At 38.1% G+C, this 25,285-nt stretch overlaps 9 protein-coding genes across 9 annotated transcripts; 7 read left to right on the forward strand and 2 right to left on the reverse strand. All coding sequences in view use genetic code 12, as the record gives it.

Annotated features, from left to right (window-relative positions):
* Positions 1-285: 285 nt before the first annotated feature.
* NOG1 (putative GTPase) lies at positions 286-2,241 on the forward strand (the record flags this gene model as incomplete). The annotated part of the gene is made up of 1 exon (XM_049324168.1): positions 286-2,241. One exon carries the CDS (start codon positions 286-288, stop codon positions 2,239-2,241), a length of 1,956 nt encoding a protein of 651 aa, XP_049179998.1.
* Positions 2,242-3,830: 1,589 nt separating this feature from the next.
* KGF56_002893 (uncharacterized protein) lies at positions 3,831-5,633 on the forward strand (the record flags this gene model as incomplete). The annotated part of the gene is made up of 1 exon (XM_049324169.1): positions 3,831-5,633. The coding sequence occupies one exon, from the start codon at positions 3,831-3,833 to the stop codon at positions 5,631-5,633; it is 1,803 nt and encodes a 600-aa protein (XP_049179999.1).
* Positions 5,634-6,227: 594 nt separating this feature from the next.
* Positions 6,228-6,962, reverse strand: KGF56_002894 (uncharacterized protein; the record flags this gene model as incomplete). The annotated part of the gene is made up of 1 exon (XM_049324171.1): positions 6,228-6,962. One exon carries the CDS (start codon positions 6,960-6,962, stop codon positions 6,228-6,230), a length of 735 nt encoding a protein of 244 aa, XP_049180000.1.
* A 576-nt stretch (positions 6,963-7,538) lies between these two features.
* On the forward strand, positions 7,539-9,188 carry ELP3 (Elongator subunit; the record flags this gene model as incomplete). The annotated part of the gene is made up of 1 exon (XM_049324172.1): positions 7,539-9,188. One exon carries the CDS (start codon positions 7,539-7,541, stop codon positions 9,186-9,188), a length of 1,650 nt encoding a protein of 549 aa, XP_049180001.1.
* A 103-nt stretch (positions 9,189-9,291) lies between these two features.
* Positions 9,292-11,547, reverse strand: PBS2 (mitogen-activated protein kinase kinase; the record flags this gene model as incomplete). The annotated part of the gene is made up of 1 exon (XM_049324173.1): positions 9,292-11,547. The coding sequence occupies one exon, from the start codon at positions 11,545-11,547 to the stop codon at positions 9,292-9,294; it is 2,256 nt and encodes a 751-aa protein (XP_049180002.1).
* A 1,862-nt stretch (positions 11,548-13,409) lies between these two features.
* Positions 13,410-14,585, forward strand: KGF56_002897 (uncharacterized protein; the record flags this gene model as incomplete). The annotated part of the gene is made up of 1 exon (XM_049324174.1): positions 13,410-14,585. The coding sequence occupies one exon, from the start codon at positions 13,410-13,412 to the stop codon at positions 14,583-14,585; it is 1,176 nt and encodes a 391-aa protein (XP_049180003.1).
* Positions 14,586-14,865: 280 nt separating this feature from the next.
* Positions 14,866-20,276, forward strand: REV3 (Rev3p; the record flags this gene model as incomplete). The annotated part of the gene is made up of 3 exons (XM_049324175.1): positions 14,866-14,877; positions 14,973-15,784; positions 15,911-20,276. The coding sequence occupies 3 exons, from the start codon at positions 14,866-14,868 to the stop codon at positions 20,274-20,276; spliced, it is 5,190 nt and encodes a 1,729-aa protein (XP_049180004.1).
* Positions 20,277-20,756: 480 nt separating this feature from the next.
* ALG8 (dolichyl-P-Glc:Glc1Man(9)GlcNAc(2)-PP-dolichol alpha-1,3-glucosyltransferase) lies at positions 20,757-22,415 on the forward strand (the record flags this gene model as incomplete). The annotated part of the gene is made up of 1 exon (XM_049324176.1): positions 20,757-22,415. The coding sequence occupies one exon, from the start codon at positions 20,757-20,759 to the stop codon at positions 22,413-22,415; it is 1,659 nt and encodes a 552-aa protein (XP_049180005.1).
* Positions 22,416-23,481: 1,066 nt separating this feature from the next.
* Positions 23,482-25,224, forward strand: KGF56_002900 (alpha-keto acid decarboxylase family protein; the record flags this gene model as incomplete). The annotated part of the gene is made up of 1 exon (XM_049324177.1): positions 23,482-25,224. One exon carries the CDS (start codon positions 23,482-23,484, stop codon positions 25,222-25,224), a length of 1,743 nt encoding a protein of 580 aa, XP_049180006.1.
* Positions 25,225-25,285: the final 61 nt, after the last annotated feature.

Raw genomic sequence — 25,285 nt, forward strand, 5'->3', positions numbered from 1 at the left:
GCATGTTTGGCCTTTAAAGTGCCTTACATGTAAACTTTTGCTGCTCGTCTTCAGAGATGTATATGACTAGGTGGTGTCATGAGAGGGAAACAAATTTCCTTCCCTTTCCCTTTCCTTTCCTTTCCCTTCCCTTCCCTTCCCTTATCAGATTTGTAGTATGTGCGCGATGAGCTAACACCGAAAAAAAAAAAAAAATTATTTCTAAACTCATCTCATCTCATCTCTCGTCTTCCTCCCTCTGCCCCCCAGTAACAGCAAATAACAAGCACCAAAGACCGTAATAAGATGCAGTTGTCGTGGAAGGATATACCGCCAGTACCAACGTCGAATGACATGTTGGACATAATCTTAAACAGAACCCAGAGAAAGACGCCTACGGTGATACGTCCTGGGTTTAAAATCACCCGTATTCGAGCATTTTATATGAGGAAAGTCAAATTCACAGCTGAAGGTTTTGTTGAGAAATTTAACGACTTACTTAGCGGATTTCCTAATATCAATGATATTCACCCTTTCCATCGTGACTTGATGGATACGTTGTATGAAAAGAACCACTATAAAATTTCATTAGCAGCTGTTTCGAAAGCAAAGACATTGATTGAACAAGTTGCTAGAGATTATGTACGTCTTTTAAAGTTTGGTCAGTCATTATATCAATGTAAACAGTTGAAAAGAGCCGCATTGGGTCGTATGGCTACAATTACCAAGAAATTGAAGGATCCTTTTATTTATTTGGAGCAGGTTAGACAACATTTAGGTAGATTGCCCAGTATTGACCCAAATACGAGAACATTGGTTATTTGTGGTTACCCAAATGTCGGTAAGTCTTCCTTTTTGAAGAGTATCACTAAAGCAGATGTTGAGGTTCAGCCGTATGCATTTACTACAAAATCGTTATATGTTGGTCATTTTGACTATAAATATTTACGTTTTCAGGCGATTGATACTCCTGGTATATTGGACCGTCCAACAGAAGAGATGAATAATATTGAAATGCAAAGTATATATGCCATTGCACATTTGAGGTCCTGTGTTTTGTATTTCATGGATCTTAGTGAACAGTGTGGGTTTTCAATCGAGGCACAAGTTAAGTTATTCCATTCTATAAAGCCACTATTTGCTAATAAGTCAGTTTTGGTTGTTATGAATAAATCAGATATTATTAAAATCGAAGATTTGAACAAAGAGCAACAAGATTTGATTGATACTTTAAAGGTTGTTCCTGGTGTTGAAATTATGGAAACATCGTGTTATGAGGAAGAGGGTGTGATGCAAGTGCGTAACCATGCCTGTGAGAAATTATTGACGGCAAGGATTGAACAGAAATTAAAAGGTTCCGCAAGGGTCAATAACGTTTTGAACAAGATCCATGTTGCCAAACCTCAGAAAAGAGACGATGTTGCTAGATTACCATATATACCTGAAGGGGTCAAAGGACTGGTTAAATACGATCCCGAGGATCCTGAGAGGAGAAAATTAAGCAGGGATTATGAAGCGGAAAATGGAGGTGCCGGTGTCTACAATATTGATTTGAAAGACAAGTATATTTTGGATGAAGAAGAATGGAAACAGGACACGATGCCAGAGTTTTTAGACGGTAAGAATGTGTATGATTATTTGGATCCAGATATTGCTGCTAAATTGCAAGCTTTGGAAGAAGAGGAAGAAAGATTGGAAAGGGAAGGATTTTATGATTCTGATGATTCTGATGAAGACGATGAAGACATGGAGGAGAGTAAGGAGGAGATAGCTGATATCAGAGCCAAAGCACAATGGATCAGAAATAAGCAAAAGACAATGATAATAGAGGGGAGAAATAGGAAATCGTTAAAGAATAAAGCAATAATGCCCAGGGACCAAGTAAAAAAGACATTCAGCGATATGGAAGAACACATGTATAACATTGGACACGATACGGACAAATTGAGACAAAAGATTGGGAAAAAGAAAAGAGATGATAACGATGGTTCTCTTTCAGGTGTTGATGTTCTTAGACATAATCAAGAGATTAAAGCCAGGAAATTGGCCAAGAAGAAACAAGCTCTTACTCAATCCGATAGATTAAATAATGGTGTTTCTGATGGTGCAATGAGATCGCAAGCTGAAAGATTAGCCAAGATACAAAGAAGAGAGAGAAATAGAATGGCTAGACAAGGTGAAGGTGATAGACATTCGACTGCTGCTTTACCTAAACATTTGTTTAGTGGTAAAAGAGGTATTGGGTCTAGTGATCGTCGTTGATTAATTTGGTGGATATATATATTATATGTGTAGCGACGCTAGTGAGCGAAGCAAACTAGTGGAGCAGTATGTAGAGAGTAGAGATGCAATCAAACCCGTGTGGAGGGGGAGACAATTTGTATACTTTTTAACAAGTTAATTTTTCGTTTTCTGTAAAAGAGGACCGACACTAGCAACACTAGCAACGCTAAGCTCGTCTCGCTCTATCACAACATTGTTCGATGTTTCACAACGAGGTGATACGACACTATCGAGCAGAGCGAGATAGTGGAGCATACTAGCTGTCACCTACACTATCAACACTATCGAGCAGAGCGAGATAGTGTTGTAGTGTTGCTCCATAGTGACAGGAGGGGTTGTTTTCTGTTTTGGTGGAGTATACACTACTGTGGTCATGCTGATAAGCAATTGTCACATCTACACATTTTTTTTTTCCATGAAATTTAATCAGTTTAATGTAGGTTTTTTTTTTTTATTAGAGAGTGAACAAGCTTTTAAGATAAGAGCCCCCCTCTTATTCTGCAACAATAGCTTTTTCCTCTAATGAATCTATAAATAATTTACACTGATCTTCCTTCCCTCAAGTTTATACTCTAGAAAGTTTAGTTTTTTCAAGTACGGCTCCAGCTGTAGATATATTCACCTTGTTGAGATACTATTGAAGATAAAATAATAAGGCTCATAAATTCCGTGTGTGCGCTCAAAACTGTAGATAAAAGGTGATCTATTTTTCTTATCAGTAAAACAATCAGAGGTTTTTTTTTTCCCTTGTATTTGCCCTAAACAAGAGGGTGAAGTTTGGACACCGTAATACCAAATGAATCTGTGCAGCCGATAGAGATTAATGAATTACATTTTGCTTGGTGTATCATACAGAATCATACACCATAATGCGCAGCAGATTATACACCATGATGCGCAGCAGATCTTACACTTTCTTTGCTTTTCCATATAATATATTAGATTTCTAATCAACGGTTTTTTTTTTACCCTTTTTTAATTTTTTTTTTTTTCCTGTGGCTATATCTCGCTTCTTATTGACAAGGGGGTATTTTTTTATATATTAGATTAACTTAATCTAAGCTTTTAGGGTTTCCCATGCTTTATTCTTTCTCGATTTGTAAGCTTATACTCTTTGCAGACCTACTCACTACGAATCGCTTGTTGCTAATTGCTAATTGTTAATTGTTAATTGTTAATTGCTCGTCTTCCAGTCATCGGAAACAGGAAGAAGATCGATTAAAATCAAACAGAGGGGAAAAAGATAGGCGAGAAAAAGATAGGGGGGAAGGATTGAGGGGATTTCGGCAAAAGTAAGAAGATTGATTTTGAGATAACGACAGAGGGAACAAAACAGCAAAGACAGCAAGACGAACTCGAAAGTCCGACCATTCCCTTTGATTCATTTGATATAAAGTACACTTTTTTCTTTCAAATTGCTCATATATTCTTTGCTCATATATTCTTTGCCCATACATTCCTGCCCATACATTCCTGCTCATACATTCCTGCTCACACATCCCCACTCACACATCCCCACTCACGCATCCCTGCTCACACATTCTTGCTTTTTTATCTAATTACTAGCAATGAATGCACCTACAACCCCTTATCAACAAGAAAATTTAAACTTTGAGCCAATTGCAATATTAGATCTACCCAATTCAACAAAGCCACAAAAACACCAATCCACTTTTACCAAGTCTAATTCACACAAGCTCAACAAAACTTGCAAAACCTCAAAGACTTTGATGCTGCAGCACCTGCAGCACCAACACCAACACCAGCAACAACAACAACAACAACCTGCTAATACAAACCAACATAAAGCCACAAGGTCAATAGATTCAAGTGAAATCAGTGCTTTTTTTCCACCAAACTCCGGTCCTTTGGGTACAGTTTTAGTAACAAATAGCTCACATCCAACAGGCACTACTAATGGTGCCAGCAACAGCAACAGCAACAGCAACAATAGTGGCAAGAGTTTGAGCCATGTTCCTTGTAAGTTTTTTAAACAGGGAATATGTCAAGCAGGCGACTCTTGTCCATTTAGTCACCAGGTTGAAGGTGCTTTATCCGCCGATAAACTACCCTGTAAGTATTTCTTAAAAGGAAATTGCAAATTTGGCATGAAATGTGCTTTAGCTCACTATTTGCCTGATGGAACAAAAGTAAATGCAAAAAATATATTACAGGAGAATAATGATAGTTACGCTTACGATAATATTGGTAACGGGAACAAGAACCGCGGCTATTCGTCTTACCAAACACAAAACTCTGGTCATAATCAATACTTGATGGAAAATTTTGATGATTTCTCCGAGTATGAAGGCAGAGCACTTTACCAAAACAACATGGTATCAGATACAGCTGCTATTGTCAATTCCAAAACTGCCTTTAATCCTTTCGATTTGCAACAACAGCAACAATCACAACGAATTATAAAGCCGCAACTCCAAATCCCAATATCTCTAAACTCAGTTCAAAGCGAAAGCCTTGCCAGATCAAACTCGTTAAATCAACGTAATTATTGGCAGTCGCCTCCACAGAGATTTGACTCTCAAAACTCCTCCCCTATTGAGCAAATAAAACAGTCAATCGGCCAGCATCAGGATATGCATAAATCACTAGATTCACTGCTGCTGCTGTACTCACATCATCATCATCATCAACATCATCATAAACATCATCATCAACATCATCATCAACAGAACAACCACCAGACCCTTAAGCTAGGTCCAACAAATTCTTATTACAATAGCAGCGCCATTCCATTTGTTTCAGACTATAAACAGCCCAGTAGTTTCCAGACACAGTCTTGGGTAAACACGTCTTATTCACACACTGGGTTTAATATCCCTTTGGCGAGCTCGAGCTTGTCACCTCCCCAGTCACTATTTGCTGCAAACTTTCAACCAGTCAACTCAACATCAGCTACACCAACCTCTAAGTTGCCCTTTGGATCAAAGCTTTCAGCATTACATTCGCCATTTTATCAGAATTTCGAGTCTGTTCCAAGAGATACTTTCCAATATTATCAGTATCGGAAACTATTGTCTTCAAAAGTTTTTGATGATGACGACGAAGAAGAAGAAGATAGGGAGAAAAACGGAGGTGTTACGAATAATTCTGATCTTCTTGAGGAAGCCTGTATTGATCAAACGAATTGCAATCAGGTTGTGTTTGAGGAAGATTTTTTACCTAGCTCGTTGGCTGATGTAATTTTGACGCCTCAAGAATTGAAACATCGTGACTCCCGATCTCAGAGTGGTACTCTAAGTATTCGTCCCACTTTTGATGGGTTTCAATCGCATGACTCTAGGTTTCTTCTTAGTGACAGAGGCAAAGAACAATTATTATCACACCATGAAGATGTCTTTTTGATGGAGTAGAAAAAGCAAAGGAGAAAAAAAAAAAAACTGGCTGCGAAATTTTCAGGGACTTAGTCATCAATTTTCAATATAAAAATAGAAAGCTGTTTGCACATTTAGAGTAAATCTTATTAAGCTTTTGTTGGTTGGTTTAATAATGAGATTTTTTTAAAACAAAAAATATTGGTGAGGTTGGTGAAAACCGAGTTTTTACTTCTGTTTATTGGTTATTTCTTTTCTTTATTGCCTTAGATTTAAATCGTTTTATAGATTGAATGGATAAAAAAATTGTTTTTAAGATTAATTAATGGTTGAATTATATACAGTTTCTATTTCTTCTTATCAACACTTGTCCAGGCCATCTTCTTTTCTTCTTTCTTCTTTCTTCTTTCTTGTTTTCTTCTTCTTTCTTCTTTCTTGTTTCTTCTTCTTTCTTCTTTCTTGTTTCTTCTTCTTTCTTCTTTCTTGTTTCTTCTTCTTTCTTCTTTCTTGTTTCTTCTTCTTTCTTCTTTCTTGTTTCTTCTTCTTTCTTCTTTCTTGTTTCTTCTTCTTTTCTTCTTATTTTTTTAATTGTTCTTCGTCTAGGACTAGTTCATCTGGTTTTTTGCATCTATTTCAAGTTGCTTCCCCATTCAATTGCTTTTTCCTTGGATCCTCACGGTAAATATCAGCTGACTCAGTAAGGAACTTTTCCATTACCAGGTTGTTGAAAACATCCAAGTCAGATTTCATACCTCTACTTGCATCACTTTCGAACAACTTCCCAACTAGCAAAATCCGCCCATCCCATGGGTTCATTGTGTACACCAAATAATCATCTACTTTAGACTCGGTTTCTGTGATGATCTTATTAGGGTTCAACCTATCTGCTATGGTCAACTTTTGGGTAGTTTTCAAATTCATCACATATTGAACATACATACCAACCCCGTCTTCGTCCGGGATGACGTTAAATGTAACCACTTTGGGATTGGCGTCAATGGAAATCAAATCCCATGCTACTTTCTTATCTGTTTGACTTTGAAAGTTCAAGACTCTAGTGCAAAGCGCACCAATCAAATGATTTCCGCAGGATTGATTTAATTTCAAATTTATTAAATTGAAAACCTCCTTTGTTGGAGATAAACCGAGATTGTTACATGCCTGAGCAAAGATCTTATTGGTTCGCACATAGCATTCTATAGATGTGTCCTTCCACTCATTGAACTGCAAAGGTTTGCTAATCTCTCGTTTGAATTTGAGGATATTGTATGTGTTGAAACCAAACACTAAAAGTTTATTCAAAATGAGTTTTGGCCATTTGATAATGGAGGTGCGCAAGAGTTTAGGCGAGATATAATGGTCCGCCATTACACCTATATATGAAATGGGGATTTTTGCTATACTTGTGCTATTCTTTTTCTTTTTTTTAGTCGTCGTCGTCGTCGTCGACGACATTATCTTGTTTACATTGGGATTCCTCGTTTTTTCTGTATTTGTAGAATAGCATTGGTGGAAAGTGAGCCACGCTTTCTCCAACTTGCCATATCGTTTTGGAATTACTCCAATAGATCTTCGAATACCGAGCATCATAATGGCGAGAAAAGGAGCGTCAGAAAATACGTACACGGCGAATAAACCCCCACTCACTTATTCACTTGTTATTAAACTTGTCCCTTCTATATATATATATCTTTTTTTCCTCTTTCTCTCTCTCTTTCTCTCTCTCTTTCTCTCTCTCTCTCTCTTTAGTAATAGCCCAATTGTGATTTGAAAAATTTGAAAAAAAAGAAAGATGCCATTGTCGTATTTTATTGTCGCTAATTATTCTCTTATCAGTTAGAGACATTGGAAAGAAAAAAACTATTCAAGATGACTTTGATTTGGATAAGTTATAGATAAATCTCTTTAACCCTTCTTTTTGAAAGAGTACCAAACCCGTGTAGAATGCCTTCGCGAAACAAGGCTAAACAGGTCCCTGAGAAGGAGAGGTTTATACAGTGCTGTGCAGATATATCACTTGAGCTAGTGGCTTCGCTCAAGTCGTCAAAAGATATAAACTTGAATGGGCTCATCATCAGGTATGCCAAAAAGCATAAGCTTAAAAGTCAACCAAGATTAACCGATATCATTTCGTCAATACCGGACCAACACAAGAAATACCTTATCCCCAAACTAAAAGCCAAACCAATACGTACTGCTTCTGGTATCGCCGTTGTGGCAGTAATGTGCAAACCTCATCGATGTCCTCATATTGCATATACCGGGAACATTTGTGTTTATTGTCCAGGTGGGCCCGATTCGGATTTCGAGTATTCTACACAGTCGTATACTGGATACGAGCCTACCTCGATGAGGGCGATTCGAGCAAGATACGACCCGTATGAGCAAGCTAGAGGCCGTGTTGATCAATTGAGGAAATTGGGTCATTCAATAGATAAAGTCGAGTATATCATCATGGGTGGTACGTTTATGTCATTACCTATCGAGTATAGAGAAAACTTCATAACGCAGTTGCACAACGCTCTTACCGGATTTAATGGGAAAAACATAGATGAGGCTATTGAGTTTTCTCAACAGTCTCAAACGAAATGTGTTGGTATCACTATTGAAACCAGACCTGATTATTGCACAGAGACCCATTTAAGTGATATGTTGAAATATGGATGTACGCGGTTGGAAATCGGTGTGCAATCGGTATACGAAGATGTGGCAAGAGACACAAATAGAGGCCATACGGTGAAGGCTGTATGTGAAACATTTGCTGTAGCTAAAGATGCGGGGTATAAAGTCGTTAGTCACATGATGCCCGATCTACCTAATGTTGGAATGGAAAGGGACTTGGAACAATTTAAAGAGTATTTCGAAAATCCCGCTTTCAGAACCGATGGGTTGAAATTGTATCCCACTTTGGTTATTAGAGGTACCGGATTATACGAACTATGGAAACAAGGTCTATACAAGTCATATAATGCTAACGCGTTGATTGATTTGGTTGCGAGAATTTTGGCGTTGGTACCACCTTGGACACGTATTTACCGTGTTCAAAGAGACATACCTATGCCCTTGGTTACGTCTGGAGTTGAGAATGGTAATTTAAGAGAATTGGCATTGGCAAGAATGAAAGATTTTGGAACTTCATGCAGGGATGTAAGAACCAGAGAAGTTGGTATACAAGAAGTACATCACAAGGTTGTACCGGATCAAGTGGAATTGATTAGACGTGATTACTATGCAAATGGAGGATGGGAAACATTTTTAAGCTATGAGGATCCCAAACAAGATATCTTGATTGGATTATTAAGATTAAGGAAAGCCAGTAAAAAATACACTTACAGAAAAGAGTTCACTAAGCAACAAACATCAATAGTGCGAGAATTGCATGTTTATGGATCAGTAGTGCCATTACATTCAAGAGACCCAAGAAAATTTCAGCATCAAGGTTTTGGTACATTGTTGATGGAAGAAGCTGCAAGAATAGCCAAGGAAGAGCACGGTTCTAAAAAGATTAGTGTTATTTCTGGTGTAGGTGTGAGAAATTATTATGCAAAATTAGGATACGAATTAGATGGTCCATTCATGTCAAAGATGCTTTGATTGAAATACAATATTATTTATATTCATTACTTGTAGAGAAAAAAAAAAAAAAAAAAAAGGGAAAAACATTTTTGAGATGAAGTCGTTTTCATCCTTTATTATTTTAACGATTGATAAAGTTCTTGTTGGCTGTCAGAAAACCTCCTCTATGTAATGCCGGAGCTCTGCTAACTTTACCTTTCAACAAAGAATGAACACTTTCAACGTTAGCGGGTGGTCGAGGTACTGCCACTGTCCTTTTGGTTGAAAGTTTATTCTTTGTATCCTCTTTCAACTCGCTTAATCTTTTCTGCACCATTTTATCGAGGTGAGTTTCCACACCTCTGTATTTTAGTAACCAGGGATGTTGCAATAAAGCACCGTACGATGGTCGAAGGTCGGGGTTCTTGTTGAGACACGATTTCACAAAATACTGTGCCTGTTTTGAGAAAATTGTGGGATCTAGTTTTGGAGGCTCGCCATCAACTATGGCACTCAATTGTGAAAATATGTTACCATATGTTTCTGGCGGATAAGGGTAATGACCAGCTGCAATCTCCAATATCGTCAAACCAAGAGACCAGATATCAGATTGCACCGAATATGTCGCTTCATCTGGTCTCGTGCTCTTGATTCTTTCTGGTGCCATGTATGACTGACACCCAATGTTGGTTTTAGCCATAGACGCTACTAAATTACCCGAAACACCAAAATCACAAAGCTTCACCTTACCCGATGAATTCACCAATATGTTTGTTGGCTTAACATCGCGATGGATAATGTTATGAACATCCTTCAATTCTTTTAAGCCTCTAATCACCGACTCGGTTATGTAAGCCAACACAGCTTCGTCTTTTACACCAGTGTTGCCAAAGTTTTGATCCAATGACCCGCCATCCATATACTCAATACACATGTAAACTGCTCCTTCAACAAAAAATGCGCCATAGAAATCAACAATGTAGGAGGAGTCACATTTATGTAGTATGTCCAATTCCATCAAGATTTGGGTGAACTTGGTCTCATCCAACTCCAACCTCACCTCTTTCATAGCCATCAACACACCGGTTGGTTTATGTAATACCTTCAGCACTGATCCATAGTTTCCATGTCCGAGTTCTTCTAAATATTCAAACTCTTCAAGAGAGACTCTAAATGATGATCCCGACAGAAAATCAATACCTTTAGAATGCAAAGATGCCTTCCCAGCAAAGTTGAGCTGTCCCGATTTTATATCAATATATTTTGAGTAGTTTGCAAATAAACCTTGTAGTTGAGGCTCACCTCTGCTTTCTAAATCTTGCGAATCTTGACTACCATTAGATGATCTTGCAGACCTTGACACACTGTTGCTTCGAGACGGCACATTGCTATTTGATTCATCAAGATTTAACTTAAAGTTAGGTTTGTTTTTACGTTCTGATAATCGCCTAGACAATTCATTAGGCGTTCCGAGTTTCTTCCCCATAGATAAAGCAAATGGAGAGTTTAGCTCTTCTCCTGGTGATTTATTATTTTTGTTTTCAAATTTTATTGCAGAATTAAGTGTAGTTGGAGAACACGATGATGACGGAGTGTTTATAGGACTGGCGCCTAGTGGAAGGGACTCGGTGTTTAGTTTCATGCCTCTTCTTTGCGATAACGAAGGCTTTTTCTTGAGCTCCGGTGTATTTGCTCCTCCTTCTCCTCCTCCTCCTCCTCCTCCCAAAGAGCCAAATCTTGGTGACATGGAATATGCTCGACTTCGACCATTTCCAGCTAGTTGTGGTGGTGGTATTGAAGATGCTGATGCTGATGCTGATGCTGTGGCTGTGGCTGTGGCTGTGGCTATGGCTGATGCTGATGTTAATGCTGATTCTGATGCTGATGCTGATGCTGATGTTAATGCTGTTGAATGAAGAAAATCTGCTTTGGTGTCATTAGCAATGATTGTGTCTTCAATCTTGCACTCACTAGCAGATGTATGCGCCGACTCCGGTGTAGGTACTGTCGCTAGCTTTATAGTTTCTATAATAGAATCACTATTTGAAGATACGGTGGTTGGTGGTGTCGATTGTACATTTTGTGGATTATACAAGTTGACAGGTTCAGATGCAGGCTTAGACCGTTTTTGCTGAAAGGCCATTAGCCTAGCTTGAATATCGCTATTTAGAGGGGTGTGTTTTGGAGTCAATGTGGATGCTGCTGCTGTTGCTGTTGCTGCTGCTGATGCTGTTGAAAGTGAGTCGTTGTTGAGTACTGGCGAGGATACAATGTGTGGAGGTGCAGACTCCAATTGCTGGCAATCAGCATCCTTTGGAAGCTGGTCTAGACGTAAACCATGAAACTGTGTGTCTATATCCAGGAAACACTGCTTTGTATTATTACCATCAGAAGACATCGTTGGTGGGTGGGTCTAGCAAGGAACGACTTGTCAAATATACCGTTTCTATCAAGGAAAAAAAACACTTTATTTTAAGGGCTTGCTTTTAATGAATACCTCCTCTTTGTCCATTTATTACTTGAAACAAAAAGATGTAAATGAAAAATCTACTTTTCTTCTTCTTGTGTATTTTTTTTCCCAGTACTTTTTTCAACTTGTTATCAAAGGGCCAGGTTTAGATGAGATGAAATGTAATGAGTTATAGGGGTGAGGGGGGGGAAGAAACAGAAAAGAATGAAGAAAAAAAAGAATAAAAATATGGGTTAAGAAGATGATAAAAATGGGTCAAGATAAGTTAAGATGAGCCTAGAAGATGTAAGTAACAACCAGGTTAAGCACAAACAGTTGTGTACCTAACCTAATCTTTTAGATCGATCCAAACGCCGTTGTTACTACTAAACAAAAAAAAAAATTACAAAGTGACAAATTTCACAAACAATAATTTCACAAAGAACAATTCTATAGTGTTAATTCAAAAAGAGGATAATTTAGAAAGAGGATAATTTCAATACAGGAATATTTTACGTTTACTATTGCCTTACAAGCTGTAAAAGGGAGACTATTGTCTTAGCAACGCTGAAAAGAAGGCAATGATGAGATAGAGGATAAGCCTTTTCATGTTTGTGTGCTTGGATTCACCCTTTTTTTTTTTTTTTTTTTGCAAAACCGCCTTGGAAAAAAAAGAAAAGAAAAGAAAAAAAAAAAAATTTGTTAAGCTGCAAAATTTTTATTTTTCTGACAGCAACTGTGGAAGATGAAAAACAATAATACAAATGGAATTCCATTGCTATAATTAATACACGGGTATTGTTGTATCCCTTTTTTAAAAAAAAAAAATTAAGGGGTTAACTTTCCTAAAGCAAGCAGGATTTGCATGAATATAGATTTTTCTTCTAAACAGATGGCTATTTCTGTTTAACAGTATCAGGAGGTCTGACTAATTCAGTATTTGACTTTTATACTATATAATATTGGAAAATGAGTTGTTGTACTTTTGGCGCTACCGTGTCGTGTAATAGACACTATAAGCACTATAAGACACTATAAGACACTATAAGACACTATCAAGCAGAGCGAGATAGTGGATCACACAATAAGACATTATATCTTGCTTTTCTCAACACTATATCTCGCTTTTCCCAATAGTGAAGGACACTATAATTTCGCTCTGCTCAATAGTGTCGAATTTTTCAAGTAAATTTTTGCTTGAAACTCAATTGAAAATTTAAAAAATGCTCGTTTTATTTTCTGTTTGATCCATAAACCCTTTTACTACAACGTTGCACCTTATTGTTTTAATGCATTACTCTAGTAGCCCTGTTGTTTATCAGTGCTTCTTATTTAGAGCCCCATTTTTGTACAATTTTGCCGCTCCCCCCTCATCCCCAGCCCATCCCCAACGCAGCCTCTCTTTCCCTCTCCCCCAGCCCATCCCCAACGCAGCCTCTCTTTCCCTCTCCCCCAGCCCAGCCCCAGCCCAGCCTCTCTTTCTCTTTCTCTCTTTCTCTTTCTCTCTTTCTCTTTCTCTCTTTCTCTTTTTCTTTTCCCCTTTCCCCCTCCCCCCAAATCGAGCCAAAATTAATATCTGCTCTTCTTTTTTAAGCGCTCTTCCTTTTTAGAGCTCCTCTTTTTTCAAAATTCTATTTTTGTTTCTGTAATGAGCTCGATTCCTTAGGATGAGTTCGCCATATGTGGTTCCCCTATCGACACCACCTCCACCTTATCAGGATAGGTACGGATTCAAACAGCAGGAACTCTCATCCTGCACTGATCAATATTTACACCACCAACTCAACACTAAAAGGAAATGGGAAAAACTAATGAAACTATCAGGGCTAGACTATAGTTCACCTAGACGGTTCCCACCAAAGTGTAACAAGGTGAAGAGACTTATTCAGAAAGGAGTACCTCCAGAGTGGCGTGGGAACTGTTGGCTTTTTTATCTGGGTGCTTATGACCTACTGATGAGAAACGCAGAGGTCTACCCCCAGCTAGTCGAAAGAGTTACTCAAGGAGATCTCAAGACTATTGGCAATGATGCTGATCTAATTGAAAGAGACTTGTATAGAACCTTTCCTGATAATATTCACTACAATCCCAATACTAGAGATACTGGATTGAACAACAACAACAACAATAACCATCCTGTTGAGCTGGCGTTTGAGAGAAGAGGTGAGGATACAAACCCGTGTGTAGCCTTGCCGCCATTGACACAAGAACCACTCTTGATACAACGTCTACGTCGTTTACTCCTTTGCTTCTCTTTGCATTCTCCTTCCATTGGTTACTGCCAGTCCCTTAACTTTATCGCAGCATTACTCCTCCTATTCATGAATGAAGAACACGCCTTTTGGATGTTGAACATTATTACTACTAGAATAGTGCCTAATGTGCACAACAGAAACTTACTGGGGCTTACAACTGACTTGGAGGTATTGCTCCTCTGCGTGAAACGGTACTTGCCGGATGTGTATCCATTACTTAGTGGCGGCAACGCCCCCACGGACAGCACTATAAGTAATGCCCATGCTCCTTCTTCCCCGGGGACAGCCACCACAGTTGGCGCTGGCGTTGCCGTTGGTAGTGGTGTACTAGCTGCAACCCCTTGGTTCATGACCCTTTTCATCACTTCCCTACCTTTAGAAACAACCTTGCGCATTTGGGATTGCCTATTTTATAATGGTAGCAAGACTCTTTTTAGAGTTTCGCTACAGATTATAAACAGAGCCTCTAAGGAAAAGGAATTTCCTTTAAATTTACACCCATACGATATAGACCCAAATACATTACTCAATCATTTTAAGGGTGTATCACAAAGAGATATAGACACGTCTCGTATCTATGTTGAGAGGAAAAGAAGTCTTTCTACAAGCACCACCAACAAAGCTGGTGGCGCAACTACCAAAGGTGCTCTCGCCATCTCCCTTTGGAACAAACATCTCAAAAGAAAACAAAAGGGTAAAGCACAAAACACACAACCCACAACACATACATAGTTGACTATCGACACTATCGACATTATCGACACTATCGACACTATCGAGCAGAGCGAGATAGTGGAGAGAGACTAGACGTATAAAATATTCTCCTCGTTGTCGTTGTTGTTGCTATATACCTATTTCCTAAGTATACCTCTTTCCTTACTATACCTCTTTCCTTACTATACCTCTTTCCTTACTATACCTCTTTCCTTACTATACCTCTTTCCTTACTATACCTCTTTCCTTACTATACCTCTTTCCTTACTATACCTTCTCATCACCAAAATACCAATTAATGCTACCATGTGTCTTTTTTTTTTTTGCCTTACTCAAGAGATTCTGTTATCAGTGCCTTTGGGCAATAAGGAACCTTGTCTGTCTGTTGCTTTACTTTCTTCATAGAGATCGGCCAATGAGAGCACCTTTATGAGCATCGAAAAGGATTTTCACAATGTTGTATCTGATGTAAGTTCGATAGACTGGTCTCATCGTGGCGCCACTTGTCCATCCCATTTGAAAGTCCAAATTAATGCCTACGACAGCTACCAATCACCTCCTACAAAACTTGATCAACTATATAGTAAAGTATCACAAGTGCCTATTATAAGGATATACGGTTCATTAACAGTCGCACATCAAGCCACCACTGTGAGTAACTCTCCCTTGAAGAAAGAGATCAAACCGGAAACAGATGGCGATGAGAGGTTGCGGCTGCTGCATTCCCTGGTGTTTAATGTTGTTATCCATGTTCACAATTTCTATCCCTATTTCTACGTTGATTGTTATGACACCGATTACGAAAAATTGCAATCCCCAGAGTATATTGTCAAGGTGACCAACTACCTCGAAAGAATCATGGAACATTCATTCAAGTCGCGTAAAGCTAGGAAAGGAACGGAAGCACAAGAACTAGAAAGCGACAATAATAATAACAATGATGATGATGATGATAATGATGATCACGTTGAGGAAACCGGGTCCAATAAGAATGGAACAACTCCGAATTTGCGAAGATACATTGCAAATGTCTCAATATGCAAAGGCTTGCCTATTTATGGATTTCAATTGGGTTATAAATTGTTTTATAAAATCTCATTACTATCATCGTTGTACAAGGGTAGGCTTGCCAGAATGTTTCAGAAAAATGAGATCAGTTTAGTTAACTTTGACAAACTGCCACTTGAAAACGACACGTATAAGCCATATTCGTACACGTATGAAATACACATTCCTTTTCTTTTACAATTTTTGACAGATTATAATTTATTTGGATGCGGGTGGTTGTATATTGATAAAGACACAATCAATGAAGGGCCACAAACACGTGGCTTATACTTTAGAACACCGCTCTTCACCGAGCTTCACAAGCGGACATATAATAAAGCGCAGCTAAGTTGCCTCGTGAGTTTTTTGCAGCCATACATCCTTCCCGATAATGTTTTGGTGGATGGTAATGGTGGCGGCGGCAAGACTGGTAATTTCTGGGGCTTCAAAAGGATTGGGAAATCAATTTTGGAGTTGGATATTACAACGAGTAGCATAGTTAATCGCAGTTGGCTTACCGCAAGAGAATTGCACGATGATTTCACAGAACGTAAAACTTATATTGATTATCAAACTGACTTGAAACTTCTTGGATATCCAAGGCATGGTTATAAATACGAGTCGGACGGCACTCCAAAAATTTACTTGTCATCCTTAAAGCATATATATAACGATTTGAAGTACCAATCTCGTTTAAAGGATTCCAAGTTTGATGTTGCGGTGGATATTTTAGAATCCTCAAGTAGGTGCTACTTTGGTACGGGGTCTACCCCATGGTCAAATCAAGACCAATTAAACGAGTTATTGGAGTATATGGTTCTCATCAATGGAAAACTGACAACGACAAACTTTGACACTTTTGCAAACCGATTTTTCAAAAATAGGTATCCTCCTCGCAAAAGTGATATTATGAACAGCTTCCCAACTTCTTTCGACGCTATTGATGTTGAGAAAAAATTGCAGTACCATTCTCACAGAATGAATTTTGTTGAGGACATTGTAATGTGGGGAGACTACATGAACTTGTTCAAAATGCTGCAGCTGGTAATTGAGTCATCGTCGTCTCCTCTTACTAATCGATTTCGAAATATGCAAAGCTTAAAAGAAGGAGATGAGGATGAAAATGAGGACGAAGATGAAGAAGAGGACGAAGATGAAGAAGAGGACGAGGATGAAGAAGAGGACGAGGATGAAAATGAGGAAGAGGGTGAGGAAGAGGGGAAGGAAGACGAAGGGGAAGAAAACGAAAGTCTGGATGGTCATAAAAAGCAGGATGCTTTCTGTAGCAAGACTAATGTAATGGATAGGATAACACCAGGTAGTGAGAATGACAAAGTACAAAAAGAGACCAAGAAACAAGAAAAAGACCCTATGGGAAACGACAGTAACAAGGTGGCATTTTCTCATGATAATTCTCAACAACAACAACAACAACAACAACAACAACAACAACAACAACAACAAACTAGTGATTGCGACGAAATGGAAAATCATTATTACAATTCAGTTCAAGAGTTTGATGAAATGATCATAAGGTCAATGACACAGGCAAGATCTCAAAACAAATTTGCTACAAAGCCGAGTGAAGATAAAGATCTTAGCTCAACCAGTTTTACTCCCCTGCAAGGTGTTTACTCTCTTGGAATTATTGAGGCAGAATCCCACACTTACGAAGTAGTAATTCCTCCTGAATTGAAGAAGGAAAATTGGAAGAGTATTTTTGAATCTTGTGGAATTTCAAACATCAACTACAAAGATCCATTTTATAACACAATCTTTGATGTTCCTAACAAACCTTTTATCTTTGCAAATCAAAAAATTACCGTACCAGTTCGAAATGAGCAGACCATTCCGTCGTTGGATGTTATTAGGCCAATACACACCCAACCAACAAATTGGCCATTAGAATCTAGCTATTCATGCAATTGGCAATATCTTACCGAGCCTCCATCAAAACAAAGTGTACTTTTTTGGTTGAAGGAAGAGGAAAAGAAACATCTAAAAAAGCAACAGGAATACAAGTCCCAATTGGAAGCAGGTGCCACCACACAATCCAACGACATTAAATTCGGTCATAGTCTCGAAAAAGTTTATCGAAAACCTGATGAATTCAATCAAATAACTAGCTTACATATGGAAGTCCATGCAAGTCCTCCAGATTCAAAACTTGCTGTGAATCCCTTGTGTGACCCGATATTATTTATTTTTTACTCCTATGACGACGCTAATGAAATGTTTCGAGCATGCTCTTTCAAATCAGGTATATTAGTCTACAACCGTCATCAAAAGTATAACACCGATTTGCTACGGCGCTTGGGTAAACTGTTGGGTCAATATATTGATATTTTTGACGACGAACAAAGCATGATAAATAAATTTGTTGAATTAGTTGAGATTTTCGATCCAGATATTCTATCAGGTTATGAGGTAAATTCTTTATCTTGGGGTTATATTGTGGAAAGATCGAGAGCAGTCTTTGATACCAACATCATGAGTGATTTGAGTAGAGGTACGCATAAAAGTAATGGGAAGCTTGGAGATAGATGGGGCTATACACATACATCTAACATCGAGATCAATGGTAGGCATATTCTAAATGTGTGGAGGATCTTGAAATCTGATATAAATTTAACCAGCTATACTTTAGAAAATGTTTGTTACCATTTGTTACATAAAACATTGCCCAGATTTCTGCACCATCAATTATCCGTATGGCTACAAATTGGAGACTTTCAAAGTTTATACGTTGTTGTTTCATACTATCTCAAACGAATTGAGCTAACCATGAAGGTAATTGAAGTCCAGGAACTAATTACGAGAAATGTAGAGCATTCGCGATTAATTGGAATTGATTTCAACTCAAATTTCTATCGTGGCTCTCAGTACAAAGTGGAGTCCATTTTGGCAAGAATAGCAAAGTCGGAGAATTTACTATTAAACTCACCTTCCAAAGATCAAGTTCATCAAATGAGACCAATTGAATGTATTCCATTGATTATGGAGCCGAAATCAAATTTTTATAAATCGCCCTTGGCTGTCTTGGACTTTCAATCATTATACCCTTCGGTTATGATTGCTTATAACTACTGCTATTCAACATTGGTAGGGAAACTACACAACTTCAAATCCAAGAAGAATAATATTGGATATTTGAGAAATTTACAGTTACAGCCAGGCTTAGTAGACTTGTTAAGGAAAGACGATGCGATCAATGTATCTCCCAATGGTTTTGTATTTGTAAAGAGCAGTATCAGAAAATCAATTTTGGCCAAGATGTTGGAAGAAATTTTAAACATTCGTATAAAGACGAAATTTGTACTGAAAATGTTTGACGATGATGCTGAGTTGAGAAAGCTATACAATGCGAGACAAACTGCACTAAAATTAATAGCCAATGTGACGTATGGCTATACATCTGCTAGTTTTAGTGGACGGATGCCCAATTCAGACATTGCTGATGCGATTGTGTCGAGTGGGAGAGAAATCTTGGACAAGTCGATTGATTTGATCGAGGGAGGTGGATATGGCGCAAAAGTGGTTTATGGTGATACGGATTCTTTATTTGTTTACTTTCCGGGCCAATCCCGAGCTGAAGCATTCAAGCTGAGTAGAGAAATGGCTAAACTTGTTACTGACTATTTTCCTGATCCTATACGACTCCAATTTGAAAAGGTGTACCATCCATGTGTTTTACTTGCCAAAAAGAGATATGCTGGGTATTCCTATGAGTCAGAGGATCAAAAAAGACCAAAGTTTGATGCAAAGGGTATTGAAACTGTGAGGAGAGATGGTATACCAGCACAGCAGAAGATTACCGAAAGGTCATTGCGAATATTGTTTGAAACGCAGAACTTGTCAAAAGTTAAAGAGTACACATTGAAGCAGTTCCAAAAGATTATGGAGAACAAAATTTCGATAAATGACTTTTGCTTTGCCAAAGAGGTAAGGTATGGAACCTACAAGGATGAGAGATATTTGCCGCCTGGTGCATTACTTGCAAGCAAAGCAGTAGAGGACGATCCGAGAAAGGTGCCGCAATACAGAGAGCGAATACCCTATGTTGTAGTGCGCGACACGTCAAAGGTACGAATCAAGGATCGTGTGATGTTTCCAGAGGATTTCATCAACTCTCTTGGTACGTCAAGACCAATGATGCTTGACTACGAGTATTACATCACAAGAGTCCTAATTCCGCCATTGGAAAGGATATTCAACTTAATGGGCGCCGATGTTAAGGATTGGTATAACACGATGCGAAAATCGACCAAGAACAATATCACAAATCCGTATGACGACTCCTGTTTGGTTTGTGGCAGTAAATTGGATGGCAATCAATGTGCTTGTCTAAAATGCTTGGGAGATCCACAGCAGTTGGCTACTGATATTATATTGACGAGCAAGAATGCAGAACGCAAACGGCTAATGATTGAGAATACCTGTACAAATTGTGGGCACAATATGCTTCTCAATGGAGGATCTTTGTCTCTGTATAGGAATAATTGTACAAATCGTGATTGTTCTGTGTATTTTAATAAAGTGAAGGTCGAACAGGAGACAATGCAACTAACTTACAAGAAGGATAAAGTATTGAAAGAATTGGAAATGTTGCAAGTGTCGGAAGATTGGGAACTCTTCCAATATGAGCCCACTAAACAAGCATGAGCTACACAAAAAATGGGGGTCTACACATGCATAGCTTTCAGATCACGACACTATCGACGCTATCGACGCTATCGAGCGGAGCGAGATAGTGGAGCAGTACTGACTTCACCGACACTAACAAGCTACTGTCAGTGTGCTCCACTATCTCGCTCCGCTTGATAGTTCGATAGTGTCGCACTGACTTCACCGACACTATTCAGTTTAGTTCTGTTTCCTTACTTTGGTAGAGTCCAAGTCCCAGCGTGAATAGAGCATCTACACCATAGAGCATACCAGCTCTACTACTCCTCATCGCATACACGTCGTTTTAGTCTTTGTATGTATGTATGTATATATAATCTTTTTTTTTTTTTTTTTTTTTTTTTTTCACCTATTTCATCTGAGCCCACAATGTGAAGGAGCTTTAGACTCAAACCATTTGGCCTCAAGACGCAGCCTATTTGCTTTATCTGCTCAATTTGTCTCCTGTTCACTTCATCGATGTCAAAACATGAGACAGCAGACAACGAGACACCCCAAGGTGTCAAGAAATATACACTTTTAAATATATGGGTTGTTTCATTAACTCTAAAGCTTCTTTTGATGGTAGGCTACCATTCAACAGATTTCGACGTTCACAGAAACTGGTTAGCGATAACTCACAACCTACCACTTTCCAAGTGGTATACTGAAAACACATCGCAATGGACTTTAGACTACCCTCCCTTTTTTGCAATATTTGAGTGGTTTTTATCTCAATTTGTGCCCTCTTTTGTGAAAGCAGATGGATGTTTGGACATTGTAGAGATTGGCCAATATGGTCTACCAACGATTTATTTTCAGCGATTGACTGTTATTTTGAGTGAATTTGTTTTGTTTATGGCATTTCAATGGATAATTGACACTTCTCCAACTTATGCGGTAAAAAGAAGAATGTATGTTGCAACTGCAAGTCTTGCATTGTCCCCAGGTTTATTATTGATTGATCATATACATTTCCAATACAACGGCATGATGTATGGAATTTTGTTATTTTGCTTAAATAGTGCAAGACTAAAGAGGTACCTTCTATGCGGATTCTGGTTTGCTGTTCTATTATGTTTCAAGCACATTTACTTATACTTGGCCCCGGCGGTATTTGTCTTTTTGCTCCGTGCTTATTGTTTGAACCCTCATTGGGATAAGAGAAAGAGTTACTTTGGCAATATGGTTGCTCTTGTGCAATGGCAAAATTTGTTCAAATTAGGATTTGTTGTTACCTCAGTTTTTACAATTGCATTTGCTCCATTTTACTGTACTCTACCTGAGATGGTGAGTCGTCTTTTTCCCTTTAGTCGAGGCTTAACTCACGCATACTGGGCACCTAACATGTGGGCATTATACTCCTTTTTCGATAGAGTGTTCATTCAAATCTACAAGCGCATTCCAGTATCACGCTTTTTTCTACAAAAGATTTTCCAGTTTGACACAACACTATTAAGCAATGAGAAATTGTTACAGACGTCAACTAGAGGAATAGTCGGTGATATCGAATATTTTATACTACCAACAATAACCCCCAAGCTCACATTTTTATTGACATTATTTTACCAAATTATGGCATTGATACCATTGTTTTTCCAGCCAACTTATAAACGGTTCGTAGGTGCAATAACCCTATGTGGATATGCATCTTTTTTATTTGGATGGCACGTTCATGAAAAGGCGATTTTGTTAGTGATTTTTCCAATGACATTGATTGTATCGGAAGATAGAACTATGCTTCCGGTATACAATTTACTTGTTATTTGCGGTTATGGGTCTTTATTTCCTTTGATTTTCACACCAAATGAATGGTTGGTGAAAGTAGTCTTTACTTTGTTGTGGTACATTATTTTTTACTTTAATTTCAGAAAAATAGCTAAAGTGCCAAAATCAACGGCACGCGGTGTCCTAGTTGATCGAATGGTAAACGGCTATATTTTGATTTTTATTGCAGTTGTAATAGTAACAACAATAATTGATGTTTTAAAAAATAGATATGCGGTTTTGAAAAATTTTGAATTTGCCAATTTGATGATTTACAGTGTATATTGTGGAGTTGGTGTCGTCAGTAGTTGGAATGCATTCTCGTGGCTATATTTTGTGGACGATACCATTTGGATAGAGGATAAAGAGTAGTATTTTCATAAATGGAAAATAGAAAGTAAAAAATATTCAAACTTTTGGCCCTTTTTTTTAAAAAAAAATTTGGTCTTATTTTGGTGCAAAAAAAAAATTGTAAACTATAATGATATATATTTATAATAACCAACGACTATCATAGTGGTACTGTCTTTTTTTGTAACCTCAAGATCCATTACATATTTTCTCGATTGGTACTACTACTTTTCTTTCTCTTTTACACTCTTCAATCACATAGAAGATGAGTCAATTGGATGGGAGAAACAACTTTGAAATGCACTTGCCTTTATCACTTTTGAAACTTTTAACTGATAGACTAATCTTCCCCGCCATTTTATAGATTAGTCAATAGCAAAAGATCCCAAAATAGAATTTAACATATGAAACAGGTTCCGTGGTCTAGTCGGTTATGGCATATGCTTAACACGCATAACGTCCCCAGTTCGATCCTGGGCGGAATCATTTTTTTGCATCAATTATCAATGATCCCTTATCAATTTTTTTTCCCCTTCCAATTCAGGTTGGTTCCCCGTTACAGTTCCGTTTTGAGTAATTTAAAAGATTGCAAAAAAAAAAAAAAAAAGAAAAAAAAAGAAAAATATGAAATAGGAGAAGGACCAACGAAAAACAAGTTGTAGTCGGTGCCAATTTTGATCATTAGCGGTTGGGCCGGGTTAGTAACAGAAATGACGTTATATACTATCTAAACTCATATGGCCTAAGTTAACTCTTGGTCTAAAATTTTTCTATCTTTTGTTCTTGTCTTTCCCCATTATAGCAATTGTAGCAACCGGAAAATCTAAACTTTAAAACATTAAGAAAGATAGGCGGCAGTACAGCAGTAGCAGCATTTTCACGGAGTTTGCTATAACTCCCCCCCTTCAAGTCCCATCTCTCCCATCTCACCCATTTTCACGGAGTTTACTATAAAAACAAGTCCCATCTCTCCAATCTCTTACATCTCCCCCCTCTCTTTTTATCTTACATCTCCCACCCCCCTCTTTTTCTCCTTCTCTTTTCTTTGAACGATCATTTAAAGCTTTATCATCCTACAATAAAAGCAATGTCCGGAGAAGAAACCATTACTTTAGGTCGCTACTTATTTGAGAGATTAAACCAGAAACCAATTGGCATCAAGAATGTCTTTGGCGTTCCAGGAGACTTTAACCTCGTGTTATTAGATAAAATCCAAGAGGTAGAAGGGATGAATTGGGTTGGTAATGTCAATGAGTTGAATGCAGGTTACGCTGCCGATGGTTATTCAAGAGTCAAGAATGCATTTTCTGCTGATGGGTCTTCAATTGGTTGCTTGGTTACAACTTTTGGTGTTGGCGAGCTACTGGCTGTGAATGCGATTGCTGGTGCTTATTCGGAACATGTGGGCTTGCTTCATGTTGTTGGTATTCCATCGACAGAGTCACAAAAGAAGGAGTTGTTGTTGCACCACACATTGGGAAATGGAGATTTTACTGTTTTCCACAAGATCTCGTCGCTTATTAGTGTTACTACATCAGCCTTGAACGACTTGGCCAATGCAACAGCTGAAATTGATAGAGTTATTGAATCAGCGTTTATAAACCAAAGACCAACTTACCTTGCATTTCCTTCAAACTTCTTTGATAAAAAAGTACCAAGAAGCAAATTGGATAAACCTTTGAATTTGTCGCCACCACCAAATAATCATGAGGTTCAAGAAGAAGTGTTGAATGAAATTCTTTCAATGATTTCAAAAGCAAAAGATCCTGTTATTATTATTGATGCCTGTTGTTCTAGACACAACTCTACATTTGAGGCTAACAAATTGATACAGTTGACCAATTTCAAGTTCGCCGTAACACCCATGGCTAAAGGTTCTAGAGATATCGATGAAAACGATCCGAAATATGTTGGCGTTTACCTCGGTGACTTGTCATATCCAAAATCAAAAGAATTGGTTGAACAATCGGACTTAGTCTTGTCATTAGGTGCAGTTTTATCTGATTTCAATACCGGGGCATTCTCTTATGCTCTTCCTACTTCCAGAGTGGTTGAGTTTCACTCCGATTATACTAAAATTAGAAATGCACAATATCCTGGTATTAGAATGAAAGAGTTGTTGCAGAAGTTACTTGAGAGTGCCAAATTGAAGGAACTTGTGGCTAATAACAAACCTCGTGACACTACACCATTAGACTTGATCCAACCAATTAAATTACCCGATGATCACAAGATTACTCAAGCTTGGCTCTGGTCTAATTTGAGCTCTTGGTTGAGAGAAGGTGATGTTGTTGTAACGGAAACAGGAACCTCCAGTTTCGGAATTGTGCAAACAAAATACCCAAAGAATGTGATTGGTATTTCACAAGTTTTGTGGGGTTCAATTGGCTATTCAGTAGGGGCTGCATCAGGTGCTGTAATTGCAGCTGAAGAACTTGACCCCTCAAGAAGAGTTATATTATTTGTTGGTGATGGATCATTGCAATTAACCGTGCAAGAGATATCGACAATGGCTAGACATCATAACAATACCTACATTTTTGTTTTGAACAATAGTGGTTTCACTATTGAGAAATTGATTCACGGAAGAGAGGCTGGGTATAATAATATTCAAGAATGGGAGTACACTGACATTTTGAAGACTTTTAAATCTACTAATTATGAAGCATTCACTGTTGGTAACGTTGGCGAGCTCTCGAAATTGTTTAAAGATGAAGCTTTTGCAAAAAATGACAAAATTAAATTGGTAGAAGTCAAATTAGACACTTTTGATGCACCAGAGAATTTAATCAAACAAGCCGAAATATCGTCTAAGACCAACGACGACTAAAAAAAAAAAATCTATTCCCTATAATATATATATATTTGTTTGTATATATATATATCAGGAT

This window comes from Candida oxycetoniae, assembly GCF_023343755.2.
Source record: "Candida oxycetoniae strain CBS 10844 chromosome Unknown scaffold25, whole genome shotgun sequence".
NCBI lineage: Eukaryota > Fungi > Ascomycota > Pichiomycetes > Serinales > Debaryomycetaceae > Lodderomyces > Lodderomyces oxycetoniae.